Source organism: Electrona antarctica (genome assembly GCF_951216825.1).
Source record: "Electrona antarctica genome assembly, contig: scaffold_57, whole genome shotgun sequence".
NCBI lineage: Eukaryota > Metazoa > Chordata > Actinopteri > Myctophiformes > Myctophidae > Electrona > Electrona antarctica.
Genome location: NW_027637144.1, coordinates 437,372 through 448,029, shown reverse-complemented (window position 1 = coordinate 448,029; position 10,658 = coordinate 437,372). Strand labels below are relative to the sequence as shown.

The following is a 10,658-nucleotide window of genomic DNA, read 5'->3' as shown; positions in this document are numbered from 1 at the left end:
TATCTATAGCTTAGTATTCACACAACCTGTCTACATTACTCCAGTCTATCTATAGCTTAGTATTCACACAACCTGTCTACATTACTCCAGTCTATATATAGCTTAGTATTCACACAACCTGTCTACATTACTCCAGTCTATCTATAGCTTAGTATTCACACAACCTGTCTACATTACTCCAGTCTATCTATAGCTTAGTATTCACACAACCTGTCTACATTACTCCAGTCTATCTATAGCTTAGTATTCACACAACCTGTCTACATTACTCCAGTCTATATATAGCTTAGTATTCACACAACCTGTCTACATTACTCCAGTCTATCTATAGCTTAGTATTCACACAACCTGTCTACATTACTCCAGTCTATATATAGCTTAGTATTCACACAACCTGTCTACATTACTCCAGTCTATATATAGCTTAGTATTCACACAACCTGTCTGCATTACTCCAGTCTATCTATAGCTTAGTATTCACACAACCTGTCTGCATTACTCCAGTCTATCTATAGCTTAGTATTCACACAACCTGTCTACATTACTCCAGTCTATCTATAGCTTAGTATTCACACAACCTGTCTACATTACTCCAGTCTATCTATAGCTTAGTATTCACACAACCTGTCTACATTACTCCAGTCTATATATAGCTTAGTATTCACACAACCTGTCTACATTACTCCAGTCTATCTATAGCTTAGTATTCACACAACCTGTCTACATTACTCCAGTCTATCTATAGCTTAGTATTCACACAACCTGTCTACATTACTCCAGTCTATCTATAGCTTAGTATTCACACAACCTGTCTACATTACTCCAGTCTATATATAGCTTAGTATTCACACAACCTGTCTACATTACTCCAGTCTATCTATAGCTTAGTATTCACACAACCTGTCTACATTACTCCAGTCTATATATAGCTTAGTATTCACACAACCTGTCTACATTACTCCAGTCTATATATAGCTTAGTATTCACACAACCTGTCTACATTACTCCAGTCTATATATAGCTTAGTATTCACACAACCTGTCTACATTACTCCAGTCTATCTATAGCTTAGTATTCACACAACCTGTCTACATTACTCCAGTCTATCTATAGCTTAGTATTCACACAACATGTCTACATTACTCCAGTCTATCTATAGCTTAGTATTCACACAACCTGTCTACATTACTCCAGTCTATCTATAGCTTAGTATTCACACAACCTGTCTACATTACTCCAGTCTATATTAGTAGCTTAGTATTCACACAACCTGTCTACATTACTCCAGTCTATCTATAGCTTAGTATTCACACAACCTGTCTACATTACTCCAGTCTATATTAGTAGCTTAGTATTCACACAACCTGTCTACATTACTCCAGTCTATATATAGCTTAGTATTCACACAACCTGTCTACATTACTCCAGTCTATATATAGCTTAGTATTCACACAACCTGTCTACATTACTCCAGTCTATATATAGCTTAGTATTCACACAACCTGTCTACATTACTCCAGTCTATATATAGCTTAGTATTCACACAACCTGTCTACATTACTCCAGTCTATATATAGCTTAGTATTCACACAACCTGTCTACATTACTCCAGTCTATCTATAGCTTAGTATTCACACAACCTGTCTACATTACTCCAGTCTATATTAGTAGCTTAGTATTCACACAACCTGTCTACATTACTCCAGTCTATATATAGCTTAGTATTCACACAACCTGTCTACATTACTCCAGTCTATATATAGCTTAGTATTCACACAACCTGTCTACATTACTCCAGTCTATATATAGCTTAGTATTCACACAACCTGTCTACATTACTCCAGTCTATATATAGCTTAGTATTCACACAACCTGTCTACATTACTCCAGTCTATATATAGCTTAGTATTCACACAACCTGTCTACATTACTCCAGTCTATATATAGCTTAGTATTCACACAACCTGTCTACATTACTCCAGTCTACATATAGCTTAGTATTAAAATAGTATTGTCTATTTTATGTCCAATGTATTTAGTTCATAAAGTTAACATAACTATAACTAAATGCATTCGAAAATTATGTAAAAAAAGGTTACTTTTCAGTACTTCAATTCAAATATAGCAAAAAAGAATTAAATTCAAATATAGCAAAAATAGCTGATCGCACTGCGACGCGTTTTGAGCTTGTAGATCTGCACACACACACTCGCACACACACACACACGCACGCGCACGCTTAAACACAAGCATGCACGGGGGGTCCATTATGGTCACACAAAGTGGTCCTCATAGAAGCTTTCTCATGCAAATGAGGCGTCTCTGTGTGTGTGTGTGTGTGTGTGTGTGTGTGTGTGTGTGTGTGTGTGTGTGTGTGTGTCTGTGTGTGTGTGTGTGTGTGTGTGTGTGTGTGTGTGTGTGTGTGTGTGTGTGTGTGTGTGTGTGTGTGTGTGTGTGTGTGTGTGTGTGTGTCACTGACAGCCTTAACCCTTAGACTACCGTTGACGGAATTGACGGATTGGATTAATTAATCCAGACCTACCGTTGACGGAATTGACGGATTGACGGTTTTTGGGTGCACAGGCTAGGGGGGGGTCTTACCCAACTTGTCACAAAGTGTCGTGTTGCTGTGATCAATGGTTGGTTCACAATTAATTGTTCAGCCACTACAGTCACTACAGCACAACAAGGCTTATTCAAATGTTATTACCCCCCAAATGTAAATCACAACATTCAGTAGCCCTGAAACATGAGCGTCGGCCGTCGTGTGAACCGTGGCTATCATAGCACAGTCATTCAACACTTCTACACCTCCTTTCATCTGTGTCGGAATTACCTCAATGTCCCAAGCCAACAAACAATACAAAACGCTGATCAAAGGACCACACAACGCCATCACAACAGCACAACAGCCAGCCACACAACAGCAGCTCCAGGGGGAGGGAGGGGGGGGAAGCCGCGGCTCCGGTAACCCATTCCACACAACCACCAAAAAAAAAAAAACGACAACTTTCTCTCCATTTTTTTATTTGTGTCACTCTGACCCCAGGTCCCAAGCCAACGAACGATAGGAAAAACGCTGATCAAAGCTATATGTTTGCACACAAGACATCAGCACAGCATCACATCAAAAGAAAAAAAAAACAACAACTTTATGTGTTTTAGCTCCGAGGTCTAGCTGCCCCGTAATGCAAAACAAGCGACCGATCGCCTAAACAACGCCTAAAAATCAAAGGAAACCAATCAAAACAAATACTGGCATATAAAAAGGCGTGTGATTTTCCCACCGATTTGTGGGAGTAGGTCGTATTGAAGTGGAGCGTGAAGACGTGTTTGAGAGAGAGAGCGAGATATCGGTATTTTTGAGTGAGTTTGTTACCTTGTTGGCGTGTGTTGTCCGAGTTTGAGTGTCATGTCGGCTCGTAAGCTTACACCGTACGGTCCTGCGGGGCGTGGAAAGAGCCGTGGTGGAGGAGGAGGTGATGATGATCATGCCGACGATCCCAAACCTGGGCCCGTAGCTCCAGCGTTTCCAAGTCAAGCCGGGCGAGGAAAGGCCCAGAGACGCCGCCGTGGTGGTGCTGGTGGAGGAGGAGGTGATGATGATGATCATCGCGACGAGTCCAAACCTGGGCCCGTAGCGCCTCCAGCCTTTCCAATTCCAATTCAAGCCGGGCGAGGAAAGGTCCAGAGACGCGGTGGTGGAGGTGATCATCATCATCGCGTTAGCGACGAGTCCAAACCTGGGCCGAGTGGTGTAGCTCCAGCCTTTCCAGTTCCAGGCGGGCGAGGAAAGGTCGCGAAACACCGCCGCGGGGGTGGTGGAGGTGGAGGAGGAGGTGCTGCTGGCGACGAGTCCAAACCTGGGCCGAGTGGTGTAGCTCCAGGCGGGCGAGGAAAAGTCGCGAAACACCGCCGCGGGGGTGGTGGAGGTGGAGGAGGAGGTGCTGCTGGCGACGATGCCATACCGGGGCCCAGTGTCGCTCCAAGCGTTACAGCTCGTGGCCGGTCCAGTGGTACCCGTGGGGGGCGCAGGCTTCCGCTAGCTCCGGGCCGTGGTCAGTCGACGCTGGATGCGTTTATCCGTGCCATCCCCCGGCCTGATACGGGTTCTGAGTTCGAGAATGAAGAGGAAGATGAACCACAGCATTTGATCAAGTTATCCCAGTCTTCTATTCCGATCGATCCTGGTCAGTCCATCCATCCTGTTTCCCTCCCATCATCCCAGTCTTCTCATGTGTCGGGTGCGTCGACTCCACGTTCCCGTCACACCCGTGCATGGTTGGAAAGACAGCGGCTAGAGTCGCCATACAGCTCGCACAATAGTTTACATCAATCTCCTCTCAAGTCTGGGCTCGATTCTGGAGACGAGAGTTCCGGCCAGTCTTGGTCACCGACGCGTGCACGGCGCAGCGGCAGGGACGAGCGACGATTTACCGATGGTAAGCGTATAGGCCAGACCTATTTATGTAATTATTTATTTATGTAATATTTATTTGAATCGCTAAAATGTAAGTTGTTAGTCTGGATAGTGTCTAATTCATGCATATTGATTTGTATTCTTTTTTTTTTTACCTTTTTGTAGAGCGATCTGACGAGTTTACCTGGACTTCTTCTGACGAGTCAGACCAATACGGCTCGTCAGAATACGAAGATGAGTCGTCTCTTTACTCTGGAGGCAAGATTTGTTTTATTCATTTTCAGAACTAACTAAATTGCAACTGTCTGGGACTGTCTGAATGATGTCATTCAAGCAAAAAAATAATCATATAAAATAGTGCACATCACCCTAGATTGTTGTTATCTGACTAAAATATATATTGTATGGTCTGCGCCATTTTCAGATGTCGAAATACGTGATGCAGCTCCCCCGCCACCAGATGCCGCTGTTGGTGCTGGCAGGACAGGCAGAGGTAAGCTACAGTGTGTGTGTGGGGGGTAATAAGTAATTATTATGTATGTGGGCTCTATTTACATCGATATATTTTATTGTGAGCTTGTAGATTGGCTATTTGAACTATTCAAATAGGTTAAAAAAAAAGGCAAATAAGTTTAGGTATAAGGGGTTTAGCATGTCATTCAAGCATGTCATTCAAGCTGGGTGTGCACATCCTATATTATCTATAGGAGTGCAGTTACATTTCTGCACTATTGCACACAAAATGCAAAATTCATTTATGTGTGTGTGTGTGTGTGTGTGTGTGGGGGGTAATAAGTAATTATGTATATGCATTTTCAGGTCTGAAGAGGTCTGCATCTCTCCAGCCCAGTGATGGTGGTGATCCATTTGACTTGGAAGGTAACCTATAGTTATGTAATTTCAGAACTAAATGGCAACTGAGACTGTGGGGTCTATTTACATCGATATATTGTATTGTGAGCTTGTAGATTGGCTATTTGAACTATTCAAAAATGGTGAAAAAAAAGGCAAAGAAGTTTAGGTACAAGGGGTTTAGCATGTTATTATTCAAGCATGTCATTCAAGCTGGGTGTGCACATCCTATATTTATCTAAATAATAAATATATATTGTACTGTGTTTTCAGCTAAGAGTGCAAGGGAAGCGACACCACAACCACCCGATGCTGCTGTTGGCAGAGCAGGCAGAGGTAACATTACATTTCTTCACACAAATAAAATGCATTTATTGTATTGTATATGTAAATAGTGTGTTTATGGTAAATAATTATTTATTTCTTTATAATTCTAGGTCGGGGAAGGGGAAGAGGAAGGCCTGCACCTCACCAGCCCACTGATCCAGAGGCCGCTGTTGGCAGCACAGGCAGGGGTACGTTTATTTTTCTGTATATCACACTTACACACACAATGTCCATCCATCTTCAACCGCTTATCCGTAGTCTGGTTGCGGGGGCAACAGCTCTAGAGAGCTCTAGATTTCCCTCTCCAATTCACAAAGTATGTATTGTATATGTACTTGCATATCACACTTACACACACACACACACAATGTCCATCCATCTTCAACCGCTTATCCGTAGTCTGGTTGCGGGGGCAACAGCTCTGAGCTGTTGCCCCCGCAACCAGACTACGGATAAGCGGTTGAAGATGGATGGACATTGTGTGTGTGTGTGTGTGATATGTGAAAAAAAGAAAAAATCCTTCAACCGCTTATCCGTAGTCTGGTTGCGGGGGCAACAGCTCTAGAGCGCTCTAGATTTCCCTCTCCAATTCACAAAGTATGTACTTGCATATCACACTTACACACACACACACACACAATGTCCATCCATCTTCAACCGCTTATCCGTAGTCTGGTTGCGGGGGCAACAGCTCTAGAGAGCTCTAGATTTCTCTCTCAAATTCACAAAGTATGTACTTGCATATCACACTTACACACACACACACACAATGTCCATCCATCTTCAACCGCTTATCCGTAGTCTGGTTGCGGGGGCAACAGCTCTAGCTGTTGCAGCTAGAGCTGTTGCCCCCGCAACCAGACTACGGATAAGCGGTTGAAGATGGATGGACATTGTGTGTGTGTGTGTGTAAGTGTGATATGCAAGTACATACTTTGTGAATTTGAGAGAGAAATCTAGAGCTCTCTAGAGCTGTTGCCCCCGCAACCAGACTACGGATAAGCGGTTGAAGATGGATGGACATTGTGTGTGTGTGTGTGTGTAAGTGTGATATGCAAGTACATACTTTGTGAATTGGAGAGGGAAATCTAGAGCGCTCTAGAGCTGTTGCCCCCGCAACCAGACTACGGATAAGCGGTTGAAGGATTTTTTCTTTTTTTCACATATCACACACACACACACACAATGTCCATCCATCTTCAACCGCTTATCCGTAGTCTGGTTGCGGGGGCAACAGCTCAGAGCTGTTGCCCCCGCAACCAGACTACGGATAAGCGGTTGAAGGATTATTTTTTTCTTTTTTCACATATCACATACACACACACTGTCCATCCATCTTCAACCGCTTATCCGTAGCCTGTTTGCGGGGGCAACAGCTGTTGCCCCCGCAACCTGACTACGGATAAGCGGTTGAAGATATTTATTTATTTTTTTATTTTTTTCACATATCACACACACACACACACAATGTCCATCCATCTTCAACCGCTTATCCGTAGTCTGGTTGCGGGGGCAACAGCTCTCTAGGGGCAACAGCTCTAGAGAGCTGTTGCCCCGCAACCAGACTACGGATAAGCGGTTGAAGGTTTTTTTCACATATCACACACACACACACACACACACACACAATGTCCATCCATCTTCAACCGCTTATCCGTAGTCTGGTTGCGGGGGCAACAGCTCTGTTGCCCCCGCAACCAGACTACGGATAAGCGGTTGAAGGATTTCTTTTCTTTTTTCACATATCACACACACACACAATGTCCATCCATCTTCAACCGCTTATCCGTAGACTGGTTGTGGGGGCAACAGCTCTCTAGAGCTGTTGCCCCCGCAACCAGACTACGGATAAGCGGTTGAAGGATTTCTTTTCTTTTTTCACATATCACACACACACACACAATGTCCATCCATCTTCAACCGCTTATCCGTAGTCTGGTTGTGAGGGCAACAGCTCTAGAGCTGTTGCACTCACAACCAGACTACGGATAAGCGGTTGAAGATTTTTATTTATTTATTTTTTCACATATCACACACACACACACAATGTCCATCCATCTTCAACCGCTTATCCGTAGTCTGGTTGCGGGGGCAACAGCTCTCTAGCTGTTGCCCCCGCAACCAGACTACGGATAAGCGGTTGAAGATTTCTTTTTTTTTTTTTTTTTTTTTCACATATCACACACACACACACACACACACTGTCCATCCATCTTCAACCGCTTATCCGTAGTCTGGTTGCGGGGGGCAACAGCTAGAGCTGTTGCCCCCGCAACCAGACTACGGATAAGCGGTTGAAGATTTTTTTTTTTTTCTTTTTTTTTCACATATCACACACACACACACAATGTCCATCCATCTTCAACCGCTTATCCGTAGTCTGGTTGCGGGGGCAACAGCTCTCTAGCTGTTGCCCCCGCAACCAGACTACGGATAAGCGGTTGAAGATTTATTTATTTTTTTTTATTTTTTTTCACATATCACACACACACACACACACACACACACTGTCCATCCATCTTCAACCGCTTATCCGTAGTCTGGTTGCGGGGGCAACAGCTAGAGCTGTTGCCCCCGCAACCAGACTACGGATAAGCGGTTGAAGATTTTTTTATTTTTTATTTTTTTTCACATATAACACACACACACAATGTACATCCATGTGTGTATGTACTAGAAGTTCGGGCCGCTTCCCTCTAGCGCTGATGTTTATTGTAAGTAATTATATATTTCTATTTTTTCAGGTCGAGGCAAACCACGGCGTGTCCAGACTTCACGCATTGAGCCAGAGTGGCGTCATCTGGATGAGAGTGGTTGGCAGCCCCAGTCCTTACCATTCACTGGAACCACAGGACCTCGCAGCGAGGCAGCGGCACTTCAGTCTGTAGAGCCTTCTGACTTTGTAGAACTTTTCCTCACCGATGAGTTGCTGACTCTGATGGTGAACAAGACAAATGCTTATGCAGCGCGGAGCATTGCAGCGATGCCACCAACGGGCCAATCCAGGGTCAATGCATGGAAGGATCTTGACCTCAAGGAGCTCAAAGACTTTTTCGGTCTTGTCTTCCTTACCGGGCTCATACACAAACCAGAGCTGGCGGACTACTGGTCAACAGACGAAGCACTGGCCACGCCGTACTTCGGGAAAGTGATGGGTCGGAACCGGTTCCAACTCATATTGAAGTTCCTCCACTACACAGATCTCCTGGAGAATAGAGAGGACCGGATCTTCAAGATCCGTCCCATCCTGGACTACCTGGTGAAGAGATGGCGGGAGATGTTTGAACCGGGTCAGAACATCGCCATAGATGAGGGTACGTTGCTATGGAAGGGACGCCTTTCCTTCCGCGTTTACAACCCGCTGAAGCCCGTACGGTATGGAATTAAATCCTATATCTTAGCAGATTCCTCTACAGCGTACTGCCATAACCTGAAGCCGTACATTGGAGAGTACCACTCCTTGTTGGACACTGTCACCACTCTTCTTGGAGACTTGGCAGGGAAGGGTCATGTCTTATACATGGACAATTTCTACAACAGCGTGTCCTTGTGTGAGCACCTCCTCCAACTGAAGACCCATAGCTGTGGGACCATTCGGGGTAACAGAGGCCCACCCCCAGAGATCCAGGAGGCCAGCCTTTCCACCCTCAAAACCAACGACAGAATAGCCATGACCACTGGCAAAGTGATGTCTGTTGCTTGGAGGGATAGCAAGGTGGTGAGGATGGTGTCGACCTTCCACCAGGACACTGTGGTCAACGTGCTAAAGTGGCAGAAAGGTGGGACCCAGTTTGCCTACGAAAAGCCCCAGTCGGCGGTTGACTACAATCAGTGGATGAACGGGGTGGATCGGCTGGACCAGCACATCACCTATTATCCCTGGACCAGGAAGACCTCGAAGTGGACTACAAAATTCCTCATGTACCTTTTTCAGATTAGCATGTACAATGCCTTTGTCCTGTATCGTATCCAAAACCCTGAAGGTCGCTGTGGAGACATGAAGAGCTTCATACATTCAGTGATCCTGAAGTGGTCTACACCCAAGCGAGAGACCCGGAGAGCGCCTTACAGGAACCCAAGGGTCAGGCTAACAGCCAACATTGCACCCCTGCCAACACTCCATGTCCTGGAAAAGCTTCCCCCCACTCTAAAGAAACAAAACCCTGGCAAACGATGCAGGATGTGTAGCCAACACAGAGAGGGGGGCCCACGCCGTGAGACCTGTTTTCAGTGTGTGGTGTGCTTCGTCCCTCTGCACAAAGGTCCATGTCACATCCGGTACCACACGGAACAAGAACTACCCTATGAATGATGTGACATGCACCTTTGTACAGAGGGACGAAGTTTTTTTTTTTTTCATGTCATGTTTCTTGTCTGTATTTCTTTGTTTTTGAAGAGGTGCTGTACTGAAAGAGGATGGCCATGTATCAGTGTTTTTGGCAGCACATGTTGATTGTAGTTTTCAGTTAGTTTTAGTCACCTGGGATGTGTTAGTCTAGTTTTAGTCGACTAAATCTACAGTTTATTTAGTAGACTAAAATGTATTTTGACGGGCCTTGATGCCGTCGTAATGGCTGATTTTACACTGGCTGAAAATAGCCGATTGTTTTTCTATTTGTCTATTTCTATATTTCTATATTATCTATATTTGCGTCACGACGCGTTGTGAGTTTGTAGATCTGCTGATTTCAGCACGCAACCAAGTGATTTAGTAGACTAAAATGTATTTTGGCCGGCCTTGATGCTGTCGTAATGGCTGAAAATAGCCGATTTTCTATTCTATTTTATATTTTTCTATTTCTATATTATCCATATTTGCGTCGCGACGCGTTGTGAGTTTGTAGATCTGCTATTGTCAGCACGCAACCAAGTGTAAGTGATTTAGTAGACTAAAATGTATTTTGGCCGGCCTTGATGCCGTCGTAATGGCTGATTTTACACTTGCTGAAAATAGCCGATTGTTTTTCTATTTGTCTATTTCTCTATTTCTATATTATCTATATTTGCGTCACGACGCGTTGTGAGTTTGTAGATCTGCTGATTTCAGCACGCAACCAAG

The 10,658-nt window shown here is 44.4% G+C and overlaps 2 protein-coding genes across 2 annotated transcripts in view; both read left to right on the top strand.

Moving 5' to 3' along the window:
• Positions 1–10,658, top strand: part of LOC306919127 (aarF domain-containing protein kinase 1-like) — a 95,239-nt gene that overhangs the window by 74,394 nt on the left and 10,187 nt on the right. The window lies entirely within an intron of this gene.
• Positions 3,413–10,400, top strand: LOC306919119 (piggyBac transposable element-derived protein 4-like; the record flags this gene model as incomplete). The annotated part of the gene is made up of 7 exons (XM_079531955.1): positions 3,413–4,190; positions 4,586–4,678; positions 4,845–4,913; positions 5,240–5,299; positions 5,546–5,608; positions 5,710–5,787; positions 8,344–10,400. The coding sequence occupies 7 exons, from the start codon at positions 3,413–3,415 to the stop codon at positions 9,909–9,911; spliced, it is 2,709 nt and encodes a 902-aa protein (XP_079388081.1). The 3' UTR covers positions 9,912–10,400.